Here is a 17894-nt window from a genome sequence, read left to right on the forward strand (position 1 = left end):
GCACGAATTAATATTTCTTAATAATTCCTCATGCTTAATAAAAGCCGATTTTTCATTCAAAACCATTGGCGATCGAAATAGGCTGCAGGTGGTGTAGAGCAGAACTTTCTACCTATGGCAACACTTTACATGCTTTCCCCATTAGCGTGTGGAGAGTCGTAGAGGAAGGAAGTACGTTCTTTTTTTTCATATAAATTAAAATCTTTTAAGTTAGAAAACTATATGGGACTGAAAACTACATTAAACACAGTTCTAAAGAAAAACATCATGGAAATTTAAAAAAAATATTTTTATTAAATAAAAAGCAAAAATATTAAGAAAAGGGAAAATATCGTAGTACATTCCTATACAACTGAAAAGAGGAGGAGAGGGAAGGGAGAAGGGCCAAAGTCATGAAACCGGTCTCACCCCAGATGGCGAATTCGAGCGTTGCGATCGCCAATTTTGAACAAAGGTGTAAATTAAGTTCTCCAGTAAATATCGTCTGCTTAAAGTAGTTTACGTTTCGAAAGTAGTTTGTACTCACTACATTTAAAAAAATATCTGTAGTTATAGTTAACAACATTTGTAACAAAGAAGTTGTAGTGAACTATGAAAGTACAAAAGTCGATCAATGTTCTAGAGTTATTGAATCAGTCCTTCGAAAACCGAAACGAACTAGAACTAGTTTCTAGAACTACCTACTTGTGGTTATAATGCGTTCTTTCTTGGCTAAGCCCTACTCTAGATAGTGGCACATAAATTAAAAAAAGTGCTGAGCTTAATAGTTTATAAAAATGAAAGACCTACCACGATTCCAGGAGCACCAATATCCATAATGCCACTGTCCCTCATGTTGTAATCGTCATCTAGGTCAGGTCTACTTCGAAGGGCACGGGCTGGGGACGAGGAGGCCGAAGAATTTCGATGGATGGTAGGGTCACTGTAGCTAACACCGTCCGCCATCATGACCCCATTGTGAAGACGTATACCTCTTCCGTAGACGTCGGAATCGTCGCGCGTTCCGTCCGCCGCCACTGCTGCCAAATCACTCGTGGAGACGTTCGGATGACTCGCACACAGACGTTGATTGTGCAGTGCCGTCTTCCTGCAATAAAAAGAATAATAATCTTTAATATATCGCTCATGGGCTGCAATAGTGTGCACAACTAAAAAAACACGCGTTTTGGACTAAGAACTGGTGTAAATATGAAAATACACATTCTTTCAGCAGCAAAACTAGCACAACTCATAATTCAACTTGAAGGTAATCTTCGTTTAAGCAAACTAAAGCATTTCTTATGCATTTTGCTTAGCAATGAAGACTTTAAACCCACTTATCTCAAAACTTGATTTTTTTGAATTGTGCCGCTATTGCAGCCCATGAGCGATATACGTAACAGCCTGCATGGGCAGTTAGGAGAATGCTTTACTTAACAAAACGTTTTAACTCCTTAGTGCTATTAAAGTAGAGTTTATTTTTTAATTTTAAAATTAGGTAGGAGAAATAAAAAGAGGTATTATATAAATAGTTTCTTCTAACGGAAATTTTTTTATTAATTACACATTAATTTATTGTATCTGAATTAAAATAGTCGTTAATTTTAAAAAAATTACCATAACCCATCTAAAAGAATTACCATAATTTTAGATTTTAACATCTTGAAGTTCGAAATTCTAAGTGGCCAGAAAGGATTAAACAACCTGTATAAAGCTTAAAGGAAAGAATGAAGCATGTCCAATTAAGTAAAAATAAGTGTCCATATTGAATGGTCATGCGGAATATTAACTGATTAAGAAAAATTAGGTTTAAAACTTGCAAGAAAGAAGGGGAAATGGAGACACCCAACTTTGAAATTAAAAAAAAAAAAAAACTTGTCTCAGAACACGTAGTTAAAAATAGTATTTTCAAGATATTTAAAAAGCATATTTTTGTCTTAAGAAAATGTTAAGAAAATAATGATTAATTAAAGTGTAAAAATTATGTGCCCCTCGTATACCTTGAATACAAATCTTCACTCTGCAGATTTAGATAAAAGTTTGGATTGGAGTTGTTCGATATTTTTTTTGTCGTATGCCTGTTTAGGCAGTGGGGGTGCGATTGTTCCTGTTTTTCAGTGGCGCCATCTATTACCAGAAATTCGACTTCTGTCACGCCATTCACACAACCACAACCCGTTTATAGGGCGGGTCACATTCACACACAAAGGAGAAAGGACATACAGAGAGGAAAGAAACATCCATGCCTTGCCCGGGATTCGAATCCAGGACCTATCTGATGCAAGGACAGTTCCTTGCCCACTACACAGACCGGTCGGCGAGTTGTTCGATTTAATACACATTATCAATCAGTGATAAAAATATCTAGAAACCTCTAGTTTTCACTTATCTTAAAAGTTAGTTTCGCATGCAGGAGAAAATTCCTCTGTTATTATATCACAAAAGCATTGCTTATTTTATTTTAATACCGTCGTTGAACAGCCGAGTTTGAGTTTACGACTACCAATATTCGACTCCGCAGTCTTCTAATTTTGAACTCAATCCAGAGAACAAGGAAACTACTTGATCAAGCATTAGGGACAAACTAGCCTTCGTGGAGAACTTTTTTGATGGAACTTATTCGTATTTGGAGTGGAAAACTACGAAAATCTTTCACAGTTCACCCGACGACAAAAGAATTCTGACCCATAATCCGTCTACCACGGAGAACATTTTTACGTTAGCACTGTGATTGGTGCAACCAGCCATCGGTGGGATTCGATCAACATATTAATTTTTACCGAAATCCCTTGCCTTCTTTTTTTCCTCGGAAGACAGATGTAGCACCCACAGTTTAAAACTTTAAATCAATCATAACTTTCTTAAATTTTAACACTAAATCATATTCTTTTTCTCGAAGTATCACAAGTTCCACACGTTCGGGGATGAAGTTTCAAAGTTGGAGGACAGATTCACCGATTTCATTTCTCTCAACTCTCTAAGTCTAGATCAGAGTTCGATTGAACCACTCGAATTGATTGGACGTATATCTTTTTTTTCTATTTTGTTTCCAGACCCACAATTCATTTCAAGAAATATTTTAAGACTTCTATGCTTTTTTTCCTCACATTGTATGTGTGGTAATATTCTTAATATCAAAGGATGTAAGAACTTTCAAGATCAATTTCAGAATTTCATAAAATTAATTTTGATATACGGAGACGTCTATTTTAATAGTCAGAGCAATTTGGACATGGAGCATTGGAAAATCAGACAATCGGTTTGATCAAATTTGCGGTTTTTTAAAACAACTGTCTCAGATAAATTTTTAAATTTTTTAACCTGTTAAAATTGGAAACGACACAGTATTAGAAAAAGCAACTTTAACTACATAAGAATATGAGCTGAATACTGAATAAGAGAAGGCGGATATCGACGGTAAATATATTGAGAATGCCCAGAAAAAAATGTACTCTTGTTTCGCTTTCTTGGGCCCCAGATTGCGAGAGAAAAAAAGGAAGAACAAGAATAACTTAACAGGCACAAATGAAGGTGGATTTTAAAAGGACAAAATTTAAAGAATTAAAGGACGCTAGATCCTAAGCCAAAGATCATAAATATGAGGTTGAATACTTTATGCGGCAAACAGAGTAAAGATTCTAAATAAGATATCTACTAATTGAAAATTACTGAAAACATATTTATGAAACTCATTTTATGCATAATCAAATGTATAGAAAACTTCAATATGAATTAACTTGTGGTCTGATTTCTCTTAATTTAAAAAATATATCGAAATTACTTTTTTCTTGTATGTAATAAAACTCACCATTTTAATACCATACATTTTAACACATTTACTTTTCAATGAAAAGATAACATCACTAGAGATTTAAAAAACAGGCTTCGTTTTATATTAACTTAAAATTAAAAAAAAATAATAATGAATGGAAACCTAATAAATATTCGTATAACGTGTCGGATTTAATTAAATCACGCTAATTAAATTCGGTATTAACTACAAAAGTTTCGTTTTTTCCTCATTTTTTAGAAATAATTGAGGTAAAGGCATTACTTTGCGCATTTGCTAACTTGATAGAATAAATTTCATGATTATTTCTTGGTAATTACAATCAATAACATTTTTGAATGTACTAAGTCGTGAATGGGAATTTAAATGCAGCGAATAAAGCAAAAGATATCACATAATTAGAGTAATATTAAAAAGAGTATAATCCTGAAAGAGAAAAATGCTCACGAACTGTAGAATTTTTCTAAATAAAGACTCAGTTACTAATAAAGAAAATGAAATTATGGTTAAAATAATTGCCTTATTATTCTGAAAAAAATCTTACGAATAAATCTTTTAAGAGGGAAAATCATTTGAAATATTGCTTCATATCTATTTATTATCATGCCTAAGTTGAAGTAGTCGAATTTAGTTTTTCTCTTCATGTCTTTTGATGTTTCTGTCTATTCAATTACCCAGTGTTGAAATTTTTTTATATTTTTTCTGTTGCTTTCAGTTGGTTTGGTTTGTTTTAGTAGATTTGTTCATTTTTGTCTACAGCAGCTAATTTTTTTTTCTTTCAAGATTGTAATTAAAATTTGTTTAAGTTTAATGAAAAGAAAAATACACATTTTAAGAAATATATTGAATGAAATATACACCGAAGAGCCATTACATTATGACCACCCTGCTAATAACCTGTAAGACCACCTTCAGCCCTCAAAACTTCTAGCACCCGCCGTGGCATTGATTCCACAAGGTGCTGATAGGTAGTCTGAGGTATCTGGTACCAAGCGCTCACCAACTGGTCCTGCAATTCCCTCACATTGCGAGGGGCAGCACGAATTTGGTTTTCCAAGTAGGACCACAAATGCTCTATTGGATTAAGGCCATGTGAATTTGGGGGCCAAGATATGACTTGAAAGTCACTGGAATGTTCCTCGAACCAATCCATGACGATTCGACCCTTATGACAGGGTGCATTATCCTGTTGGTAAACATCATCCCCTGCAGGAAAAACTGTTGCCATGAATGGGTGAACCTGGTCTGCAACTATGTTCAAGTAGATTACAGACGTCAGGGATTGTTCTATGAGGATTATGGGTTCTAATGTGCCCAATGAAAACATTGTTTCTGGGCGAGAAACCATGAAAACCTGGGCGAGCCCATTGTTATAGATGGAGGGTGGCCATAATGTAATGGTTCTTCGGTATAAGTATAAAGACTAACGCGACCTTGGAAAAAGGGCTGAATTTGTTTCTTTCCAGTGGCAACAGTAACGAAATAATTGCATTAAACGATACAGCGTTGCGAACGGAGGTTGTCCGGTCACATAATTTAGTGCACAAGTGTCCCGACCGGAGATTTTTTCTACCCGTAGACCAGACCGGAAGCGTTCGAGCGGTGTATGACTGGTTACAGTTTATAAAGAGCTATCTTCTCAGTCCGACTTTATACGAACTAAAGAGTACATGTGCGTACTAACACGAGATGTAAGACGAGGGTATCGAATTTAGATCACGTCGGTGTGATCTTGGGCTGCTAGAGTCAGAAAGACTCTTTTCATAAGAAAGATAATACAGTCAAACTGATACTCTGGGCCGTGTAGGGTGTATCGTGCGTATTAATCACTGTCGAAAAGGTGTTAAGAGCTTCTTTTAGGCAACTTCACACCCAAACTAACATAATTATATTTTATGACCTATATATACATTGAGAGCCGCGATGGCTCATTGGATTGAGCGTTCGCCTTCCAATGAGGTGAACTGGGTTCGAATCCCAGCGGCGGCTGGTCGATACAAATCCGCATCCGGCTTGCACCGACTACAGTGCTGACGTAAAAAATATCCTCAAGTGGTAAACGGATCATGGGTTAGAGTCTCCTTGCCATCAGGCTAACCATGGGAAGTTTCTGCGATTTTCCTTGCCATGTAACGCAAATACGGGTTAGTTCTATCAGAAAGTCCTCCACGAAGGCAAATATTTCCCCCAATACTTGATAAAGGAGTTCCCTTGTCTTCTACAATAGGTTCAAAATTACAAAATTACATTAGTAGTCATTAACCCAAATATTAGTTCGGCTGTTCAACGACGGTTATAAAATAAAATAAAATATATATACATTGAGTATATACATTATTCAGAAGTACTATATATACTTTAAATGCCTTTATTGTCGATATATTGTGTTTCGAAAAGAGCGATTGCAGGCTTTGGTGGAAAAAAAAGTCAAATACCGTTATAACAGACTTACATGAATGGAATAAAGAATAAGCGAGACAAAGCCTTCTTTGGAAAATACTCTTTGTACATAAGATCAAAACGAAATATCTCCACACTTCATGAAAGAATGATGCAGCAAATGACTCAGAGGGAATTGCGTTTTTGGTCGATAAGTAGTCTTACAGGAAAGTCATCTAATGTGAAAATTAGAATGGCCTAACTTCAGAAAAGTGCAATCAGCAAAGTGTTCTTTCGCATAAGCTTAAAATGAGATAACGGAAAAGGAGTTTCTTCTTTTGATGTTGTTATAGATGCAAATTAGTGCAGGTGTTATCGTACTAATTAGATAAAAGGTGAAATATACCGTCAAAGAGAATTATCCAAAGGAAAAAGTTAAAAACGTCGAATTCTTTAAGCTACATTTCTTGATTTGACTTTGCTACTTTTGGGAAGAATACGTAAAATATTTTAATATTATGTTATTGCTGATTTTCCATTATTTAAGTTTATAAAGACTCGCTTCAAAAGTATAAATATTAATATAAAATACACGTTGACCCCAAAATCTTTTAAAACATGAATTCGGTGACGGCACTACCTTACGTCCGTGAAATATTAACGCTGATTATTAAAGTCTAACATATTATAATAAAATAATAATATAATACCTGATATAATAAATATTCTATATTTATATAATATATTGTCTAATTTATCCACTTTTCAAATTTATATTATGTATCGTCGAATTTAACCAATCGTTACACGAACGTAAACAAGTTCAAACCGGTTTCAGTCGCGTAAAAACAATAAAGCTGTATAGTATCACCTGATAATTGAGATTATATATAGAATCTTATAGTGCGTCTAATAATTTGACCAGAGACTGCAGGGCTCCAAGGATTCATAAAAACGTGCGCTAAAAGTTAATTTTGATTACTTAGAGCTGCTAGCTTGCAAATCACACTATATCATAAAATAATTTTCGAATTTTGAGGAAAACTTTTTTTGGGGGGATGTAGCTTGTGAACCAGGTACTTGTACTGAGTTTTAAAATAGTTAATCTTCGAACGTATGTACACTAAACTTGTTGCGGATGGGTTTGGAAGAGGTCAGAATTACGGATTTCTAAAAGGTACACTCACGTACACATGCGTAACCATTTTGATTTATTTATATAGATTTATACGTAAACAAAACTATAAATCATACCTGATAAATTCATTTGTCAGCAAATGTTTTTGCATGAAAATTTATGAAAATGAAATTTCAGCAATTTATGACATATTTCAGTTTGTTTTGTTATGAACTAAGATAAAATTTCTTTAAATTGGAAATTAAAAAGTGAAAAATATTAAATACGTTTTAATTTGCGTAATTTACTTTCTGTACATGGAGTTACATTTCAAATATTTTGCACAGTAAGTTCGATACTTTACAATTTAGATATATATATGTTTTTATTGTACGTGCATTTCTGCTACAAAATATTACGTTTTCGTGTTCTCAGTTAAGTTAAAGCAAAGAAAAGTTTTTGAACAAACATTTGTAATCCTTGCTCATTTTACATATGTAATATAATTTAAGTATAAAATTAAATACAAATTTAGATACCGTTGCATAAATCTCTCATCTGTTTTAATTAGTAAAAACTGAATGAAAAAAATGCACATCGCCATTAGAAAAATATTTATCTTTGTGGAACAAATCATTAGAGTTTCTTTTTCTTTCGATCATCTAAATCGGGTAACCTTATAAAATAATACTATCATAATAAAGTACTGTTGATCATTTCAAAGGGAGCTATTAATCTTGTTGCAAGAAAAATAATTGATTCGTGTTGATCACGATCTAGAAATGAAATACGAACCAAACAACGGAACTATTTGTTTTCTTTATGCTTTGGCCTTTCCGACAGAGAATATACCATTTCTGTTTGTTGACATGGCATTATTCAAATCAAATAACAACACAACATGTCAAAATTTAAATCAAAGAAGAATGCACGAAAGAAAATGTTGTTTGACAAGCAAGAACGTTAGTAAAAATATACATGTAATAAATCATTGCGTGTTAAATTTCTTCTTCTTTTTTGTTGTTTAGTTTTGTTTACAAACAAACAGAGGAAGGTGAGTAACATTGGAAAATGTGAATAAACATTAAGTGCTGAAACTATTTTAAATACAATACGAAACAGAAATTTTGTGTATTTATTGTTTCGTTTCGGAAGTTTTATTTTGGAATTCATTAGATGTAAAAATTATTTTTTTTTAATTTAAAAAAAGAGAAATGTAATTTAAGAAATGTTAAAAATTTTTTTTCTTCTATTTATATAAAGAATATTCCCAAAACTTCAAAAAAATGATCTAAAATATTTAAAAGATATTGATATGACAAAAAAATGTATAATCTCAAAAATGTTTATGAAGAAAATATTCTTGAAATTCAAAAAATAACTCTCCCTTTTTACGCATGATTCAAGCATGTTCTGTACCGGTTTATAGCATTGTGTTTTGAGAAAATTGAAAAATGAATATCTTTAAATTATGTATTTTCAGCTAATTAACAAAAAGCTTTTCAACCAATTGCATGGAATTTTACCATCTTGTTGTAACTAACATACACAATTCTCGTATGAACTACTATTGCGCAAAAACTGCTTTTTGTTGGAGAAATGAAGTTTATTTTACTAAAACTGTCTATCATTATTTAAAACTTTTTCATTTTAAAATAATGATTGCCATTTTTAGCCACCAACATTTTCAGTTTAAACATATATCCTTTAATTTACTTAATAAGTTCTATAAATTTAGAATTTGTATTACTCGTACTTCTGATATAAGTTATTAGTTTCACACGTAGACACGTGTTTTGTTGTCATCAAGAAAACTTTATAGACACTAGTTTCATTCATAGCACAAACTTCATAAAAACGAAAAATTAAACATAAATCTAAACAACTTTCTAACAGTCAGGAATGAATTTGGTCCGAATTCTGCTGGAATTACAAAAGGAAGTAAGAAGTAAATAATTCATTGGTATAAATTTAGTTAAACTTTGATATTTAATTAGTGATTTCCTTATATTGATTCAGAAGTTCACTCTTTAGCAGATTAGTTTCATATCTAAAAAATAGATGGCAGCAAATTTAGCTTTAACATGAAAATATTATGTAATGTAAATTATTTTTTTTTCTTCCAAAATTTAAATCATTGCATAAAAATTTTGTGGTATTATGATTTTTTTCAAATATTTATTTTAAACCACCTGTGTTTTTTCCATAAAAAAATTTTGTTTGAAAAAAAATTTTGTTTTATTATTTTGTTCCATTTTGATGTTATTTAAATGCCTTAGAATATTTAATAAATTCTATTAAAATAATATTCAATCTATGTTTGAAATTTGACATACATTTTTCGTTGAAATTATTTTAAAAATTTACAAATAAAGTTAATAGTAAAAATGTATCTTTCTTGTATTTCTAAAAGAAACAGTTTTTATTTGCCAATTTTTTGAAATAACTTCAATGCTTAACTTCATTTTTCAAACTGTATTTTTATTTCATATAGAAACAAATTTCTTCAAATTAGTTATACTGTAAAGAATTCCGGATCAAATTACGGTAAAAAGTAGCGGCTCTCAGGGTCTGACAACAAAACATCTGATATATCCTAATTTTTACAGCAATAATTACCTTTTACTGAATTAAATAAATATTGCTGTAAAAATTACGGTATAATATTTTACGGTAAAAATGGATTTTTCAGTAAAAAAGGATTTTACAGTAATTTGATTTTAGGGATGACTCACTCAAGGTGCTGGTACTTTATACCGTAATTTGATCTGGAATTTTTATAATGTATAGTAAATGATCGTATTGTTTACTTCATTTAAATTTTTACAGCTAAATTATTCGTCAGACTAATATTTATTATAAGGATAGTGGTGAGAAAAAAAAACAAAAACTGATTAAATCCGATAAGATTGAGTCAAAAATTACTTCAGTTCAGCTATTTAATTTAAAGAGAAATTTTTAACCTAAATTGTCATGAATTTGCACACCAACAAATTAAATAAGCTTAAGGCCAAATTAAATTTTTTTTAATCAACAATTAACTGTAAAGGGGAATAAATTGTTTCTTTTTTTAAGTATTTTGTTCCTTTTCAATTTAATTAAAAACTAGTTTGCAACACTTAATGAGCCCATTAATTTAAATAACAGCTTTCGCAAAACAAATGTGTAGTCTGCGAATCGGCACTTTCATTAATATGAAGCATGGGTATTTATTTTTTAAAATAGAATTATTTCCTTCAGCATTTTTGTAATTTTTTTTTCACTTTTCATATTTTTTTGGAGTGAAGTGTGCCTTGAGGCAATGAAAAAGTTTTGAAAATTTATAGCTAACGGTCCTAGTGACACACTGCTGAATATTATTAAATATGAAGCAGAATTTCTACTTACAAAAAAAGTTATGCAGAAACTTTTTTTTTTTGAAAAAAAATCATTTTAGCAAGTTCTTTTCTTTTTTCAAATAAAAAACTACTTCAAATATTTACCTTGATAAAAGAATAATTTTTTCCCAGAACATTATTTTGAAGGAAATTACGGAGAGCCTAAGGTTTTAAATTTTATGAAAACTTAACTCATCTACGTAAAATTTTGAAATAATGAAATAAAAAACTCATTTTCTAAAGATTTTCATGACAAACTACCATTAAATTTCTAGCGTTTGCTTAGGTTTTCACATCGCTTTAAAAAGTAGAATAAAAGTAGTACAATGCAGTACTTCAGATACTATACGATTTTGTTCTTTTGAAAGAAAGGTTAGGAGGCTAAAAGATTATTACTGTCAAGAATAAATTTTTATCAGGAAAGTAACATGAAAACTGAACATCAGCAAATTTCGCTTCGTACCTACAGTCGAATTTCAAGAATACCAATTTTAGGTAGAAAAGTTTATTAAAAAAAAAACATCAAAATTGATGACAATTTTTAGAACGAATTCAGAACAATCAAGTATTTGTATAAATGTCACAAAAAATTGTTCCCCACCGTAATTTTTTATAATTAATTTTCGAATCCTAAATTATTATATAAAGTTTTTTTTTTTAAATTCAAAATGTGATAGTTTGTAGAATATACATAATTGTAAAACATGATATCTGCAGCTATGTAAGAGTTCAGATTTGGTTTTATGAATTTTAAGTAATCTTTTCGTTATTTCAAGTCGCAACAGAACTCATTTCATAACAATCACAATTTTCACAACTATGGCAAATCTCATCGGTTAAAATTTGGTAATGCACAGAAGACGAAGAACCCTGGAGAGCTTATTTCAACAGACAGTTGTGGATCAATCATTTCAAAAGTATTTGCAGTTTTTGTAGATTATTTCACTAAATTTCGCTGTATGTTTTATCCTTATATCAAAAATTAGAAGTTTCCTAAGTTCATGACATTAAAATCTATTTCCGAAGTCATAGATGTGGAAGAAGTGCGGCTTCTGTGATCAATGAAGACCAGAGCACCAAAAGGCAGAAGGCTGACTCAGCTCCTTCACCTGCATACTTTAGCTGTTGTTCAGTAATGGTTCAAGAGTTTTCCCTGTTTGCACTATGTGTAACGACCAACAAGCTACTCCTGAACATATACTTCAATGCCTAAATATCTCCAAAGTGGACCTCTTTTCAGATCCACTTTTTGTTACAGACTTGCTCAGAGTCTCTGGAGTCATGGACTTGGTTTAGCTCCGCTAACCGTGTGGGCCAGCAACAACAAAATCTATTTTCTCAGTATCTTATATAATAAAGGAGGAGAATTCGACGATGAAAATGTTAGAAGAATCCTGCAAAAAATTCAACAAAAAAAGGCGACAGTGAACGAGAGAATAGAATCCTAATGGAAAAATGGCAAGAACTTCGATGAATTCAACCTTTGTGCAGGATTCTTCTTATACTTTCATTGTCGAATTTGGTAGCAGAGCATGGTTCCAATCCAAAGACATCTGGGTTATGGGTTGCTGATTGATACAATTACTGATCGACACTGAGTCAACGATACTCTGTAGGCTCAGAACTGGCCACTTCAAGGGCATTAAATGTGAAAATGGAATGAAAACTTCTCCACCATGTTCCCGTTGCAACATCCCAGCATCTCCAGAGCACAATCAGGACTGCCTTAATGTTACTGTGGATTCCTAAAAACATTAATGATTTCTTCAAAGTTAATTAAACGTTTGCACAATTTCAAGGCCCTGGTTTAGAGCTATTCTAATCCATGTGGATAAGTACCACCACAACCACAATTTACGATGAAAACTTTAAGTTATAAATACTAGTTTGAAATTTTGACGGTTCGTCAGATGAAGAAATGTTTATGTTTCAATAAAACGATTCAAGTCTCTAGTGTTTGAACCCAATTTATTACAAAAGAAAAACTTCATTAATTAAGAGAACAACTGAGGATGGCAAAATGGCAAAAAGCAGTTGAAACAATTCATATTTTCTTCCGAAAGCAGTAGAATTCAGCATGCTAAAATTCACAAAAGTCTAGTTCACGCAAGCCAAAATTTAACTATGTAATTAATTATAAGAAGAATTCAAGTAGCAAAGGGTGAAATGCAAAATGAAAATATTAATTATAAAAATCAGTAATGTTCCATAAATATTACTACCATTATTATAAATGAAGAAAATTAACGGTTTTCTAAACGACGTTTTCGATTACAAAAGTGTCATTATGTTAGAATCACAATCAACATATATTCTTATGAAAAATTATACGATAATTATCAAATACGTATTCTTTATTCTTAAAATTTAATAAGTAATGGCGACAATAATGTTGGAATTGTGATCCATACACGAATCACCGTGCAGCCCTAGATTTTCAAACTCACTGATTCGAAGAGTCTTAATTTTTTTCTAATATGCTTGATAGTTTTTAGACTTATAACAGTCTATTTGAGTTTAGGCTAATTAAGACATGTGAGAAGAATTATTCAATCAGGCTGAATTTGCTTATTCTTAATGCAATCAACCTTTAAAAAGGTTATTGACAATAAGACTACAATGCACTGACCTTGTTGAGAACTGTCTGAATTATCAGGCTAATTTATCAATGAATTATACATTTTGCAATTAACGCAATGAAATGCTAGCTCCTAACAATAAATCTGAAAAGTGTTTTGATTAGAAAATTCTGGAGAGTTTTCAAATGCATTGCAAACTGACTGTGGATGTTTGCAAAGAGCTGGATAATTTAATTTGCCTACGATACAGACATTGGGAGAAACATCTTCAAAAACTTCTATAAACTCAAGAGAGAGTTAAAAATGGACTAGAATATGAGTTATTAAACTAATGAAATAAAGTTCCGTTTTTGCATTGATTGATAACTGAATGTATGATTAAATATTAATCTTAGGCAAAATGCAAAAATGAAATATAGATATTCAGAATTAAAATAAATTCCTTGAAGAATTGTAGAAAATTCCAGCATTCAAAAAGTGTAAGAATATTAAAGTTTCTGCACGATTTCGATTTTTTTTTAAAAAAAAAAGAGTTTTTTGATTAGTGTAGCAAATTAATTTCATTACAATGAATGATATTTTATAGTTTTACTGAAATATTTTCATTGTTAGTTGTATTATTATTATTTTTGCTCAATGGAATATTTTGAGAACCATATTTCGAATTTCAAAATGTATGCATTATGAGTATAATGTATGTATTATGAAATGCATGTATTGATTGTCCTACATATATGCTATTTAGGAAATTTTAAGATAACTTTTCATCTTTTAGAGGAATTCAGGATTCAGTAACGAATTTTATTTTTAAAAAATTAAATCGTCTACAAAGCAGAATGAATCTATTTTAGTTCCTGAATTTTTTTTCGTTTTTGCCCGGAATAATATCTTCGAAAATTTCATTTAATAAAAATCTTTTGTTTTGTCTGAAAGGTTTTCCTGGGTATTTGTTTGAATGATATAGCATACTGGACTTTTAAAACGAAATTCATTTGTTATAATTTTTATTAGTTTCAGTTAATAAAAATGAAAATATTAAAAATTCCCAATAAAACCAGGTTAAAACAATACTAATTATTATTTTTTTACGGAGTCGAAAAGAAATAAAACAAACAGTTTTCAAAATCAATTTTAAGAATCATTTTTGAGAACACTATAAGAATAGATCAAAAATGTTGAAACATTTTAAAATCAGTTCGTGATCTAAGAAAAAAATTGAAGTTGAAAATAAATATACTTTAGAATGTAAGATGCAAACACACACACAAAAAAAATTTTAAAATCCCCAAAACAATCCTTCAATCCTTCTTTTGTGAAGTGAATTTTTGAAAATTCAAATGTAAAAAGGAGTTGAAATACACGGTTTGTTACAGATCAAAGCATGGCAAAGAGCCAAAAAGGTAACGAAGAGGATATGAATTGCGAAGAATGTTGAAAAATTGCTGCTGGAAAGGAAAAAGATGACAGGAACAAGAAGTCATGCAGTATCGATAAGTTGTTCGACACACTTTAGAATTTCTTCAGAAGTCTTAAGTTACGGCGGAAAAACTTAGATACGAACTTTAGTTTAAAACAAAGAAGAGAGTTTATTCGTGATGGTATAAAAAAGTTTATTCTAGTAAAAAGAAATTAAACTATCGGGAAACTGTATGCAGGGACTCAAACACAATTTACTGTTAAATACATTTTGAAAAGCGATTATAAAATTTAAATGCAAATATAAACCATTGAAAAGTGAAAAAGCGACTTTGAAAAGCGAATATAAAATATGTACATGTACTCAATATTCTACTTTACATTGTGTTAAAAAATGGTATTAAAAGTCAGTTAATATATTGAACTCAACGTAATATAATCTACAGAAGAAATTAAGAAAGCAAAATATCATATAAAAAGTTTTATTTTAAATTAGACTAGCGTTTAGAACTAGAATCATAACAAGAAATAAAAGAACATGCATGAAAATGGTAGGAAACACCATTGCCAACAATTGTACTCTAAAAATATATTTTATCTTACGTTAAGTGAAGAATAAGTTAGTTTATAAATTCGCGATCGCAACGTTCGAGTACGCCCTCTAGCGGGAGCCTNATTGTATTCAACGTAATAGAATTTACGGAAGAAATTATAAAAGCAAAATATCATATAAAAAGTTTTATTTAAAATTAGACTAGAGTTTAGAACTGGAATCACAACAAGAAATAAAAAAACATGCATGAAAACGGTAAGAAAAACGATTGCCAACAATCGTGCTCTAAAATTATGTTTTACCTTCCGTTAAGTGAAGAATCAAAAGTCAGTTTATAAATTGTATTTAACGTAATAGAATTTACGGAAGAAATTATAAAAGCAAAATATCATACAAAAAGTTTTATTTAAAATTAGACTAACGTTTAGAACTAAAATCACAACAAGAAATAAAAGAACATGCATGGAAACGGTAAGAAACACCATTGCCAATAGTCGTGCTCTAAAATTATGTTTTACCTTCCGTTAAGTGAAGAATCAAAAGTCAGTTTATAAATTGTATTCAACGTAATAGAATTTACGGAAGAAATTATAAAAGCAAAATATCATATAAAAAGTTTTATTTAAAATTAGACTAGCGTTTAGAACTAAAATCACAACAAGAAATAAAAGAACATGCATGGAAACGGTAAGAAACACCATTGCCAATAGTCGTGCTCTAAAATTATGTTTTACCTTCCGTTAAGTGAAGAATCAAAAGTCAGTTTATAAATTTTATTTAACGAAATAGAATTTACAGAAGAAATTAAGAAAGCTAACTATCATATAAAAAGTTTTATTTAAAATTAGACTAGCGTTTAGAACAAGAATCACTACAAGAAATAAAAGAGCATGCATGAAAACGGTAAGTAACACCATTGCCAACAATTGTACTCTTAAAATATATTTTATCTTACGTTAAGTGAAGAATAAGTCAGTTTATAAATTTTATTTAATGTAAAAGAATTTACAGAAGAAATTAAGAAAGCAAACTATCATATAAAAAGTTTTATTTAAAATGAGACTATAGCGAACAAGAAATAAAAGAGCATGCATGGAAAGAGTAACATAATAATATACTGTATAATGATAAAACAAATATACATTTATAAGAATAAAAAGAAAATGAATAGCTTACATTATGCTTTGATTTTTATTTGATTGCAAACGTTATTTCAAAAAGGAGATTGCTCGTTATCTCAAAAGCAAGGAGATCGCTCGTTATCTCTAAGATTGCGATGGATTTGGAAGGAAAACTATGGATGTAAGAAAATGAAATTAAAAGTCAAGTTTCAAGTTGTGCATGAGGAAGTTTGATTTATCGAAGAAATTAAGAAAGTAAACGAGGAAAACATTTCATAAAAGAAAAAAAAAATGGAATAAAACATAATTACTCAATATATTGTCCTTCGAAAAGAGTCTTCGAGAAATTCTTTGGAAGACCAGAAGTATAGAATGTCGACATTTCTTTGTAAATGTCGATTTTCACGTAGTTGCTAAGGTGTATGTTCCGAAAGTGTTTAAAATTTCATCTCTCTCTTACTCAAGATATGTCAACAGTTCAAACTAACGGTGAATGTTGAAAAAGTTATTTTTGACTGATCCAAATTATTACTAGTCGAAGGATTATAAGGGTAAAATAATAGATACGAACTTTGTTTCCACTTTTACTGCTGGAAGTCGACATTTTCCTTTGCAGGAATGAAATAATAATATTAATGACTTGTAGCGTAACTACCACTACGAATATTAAACATCAATTCACTGGTATATAAGACATGCTAACTTGATTCAATCACGAGGTATCTTTTGATAGATGAAGGTTGGCATGATCGTTAACTCCGCCCCCACAATTGAAAATTGTTGAATTTCGGACAACAGTAATACTACATGGTTTGTTTCTGATTGTAACAAGAAGAAGAGATTCAAGATCGTCACTGAATATCATGATTCAGATGAATTGTCGGACTGATTGTTAAAATAATGGCAACGAACTTTATTTCACTCAACAGCCACTGCTGAAAATAAATATTTTCCTATTGCAGAAAGGAATTAATAATATTAATGACTGTATTTTTACAGAGACTGTAAATGACTGTATAGTGATTGTACAACGACTGTATTTTACAAAGCGATTATGCAAATGTCGATATTCACCGGATGAAGTTAACATTTACCGAATAGCGAACTTTCACGATAACAGAACTACAACATGGTTTACTTAAGATTGTAGCAAGAAACAGAGACATTAACAGATCGTCACTGACAATCATGATTCTGATGGATAGCCTGGCGGATCGTTTAAATAATGGAAACGTACTTTTACTATTCAACTTTCATAGCTGAGAGCTGACATTTTCCAGAGCAGATGGTAAATCATAACATTAATGATTGAATTTTGGACATTTACCAAAGCGAGTATCTGGATATAGACGTCCACCTGAGAAACTTAACATTTACCGAGTCATGGACATACATGCGAACAGAAATACTACATGGTTTGTTAAGATTTTAACAGCGATACTACGAAACTAAAAATCCTGATGACAGAAAGTCTTTTAGAAAAAATAATGAAAACGAAAATATGAATACGATATTGAATTACCATTTCGAAAATTAATTGAAGAAGATTTTTTTGAAAAAGGACTTTTTCTTAAAAACATTCA

The 17894-nt window shown here is 30.8% G+C and overlaps 1 protein-coding gene across 6 annotated transcripts in view; it reads right to left on the bottom strand.

The window, feature by feature from the left end:
• Positions 1-17894, bottom strand: part of LOC107443458 (multiple C2 domain and transmembrane region protein) — a 178720-nt gene that overhangs the window by 42972 nt on the left and 117854 nt on the right. For 5 of the 6 annotated variants that reach the window (XM_043038837.2, XM_071177743.1, XM_043038838.2 and 2 more), the window contains exon 3: positions 790-1087. In XM_043038837.2, the coding sequence (XP_042894771.1) occupies positions 790-1087 (298 nt within the window). Of the gene's footprint in view, positions 1-789; positions 1088-16366; positions 16498-17894 lie in introns of those variants that run through there. The other variant, XM_043038840.2, reaches the window with a different exon arrangement.

This window comes from Parasteatoda tepidariorum, chromosome 2 (assembly GCF_043381705.1).
Source record: "Parasteatoda tepidariorum isolate YZ-2023 chromosome 2, CAS_Ptep_4.0, whole genome shotgun sequence".
Classification (NCBI taxonomy): domain Eukaryota; kingdom Metazoa; phylum Arthropoda; class Arachnida; order Araneae; family Theridiidae; genus Parasteatoda; species Parasteatoda tepidariorum.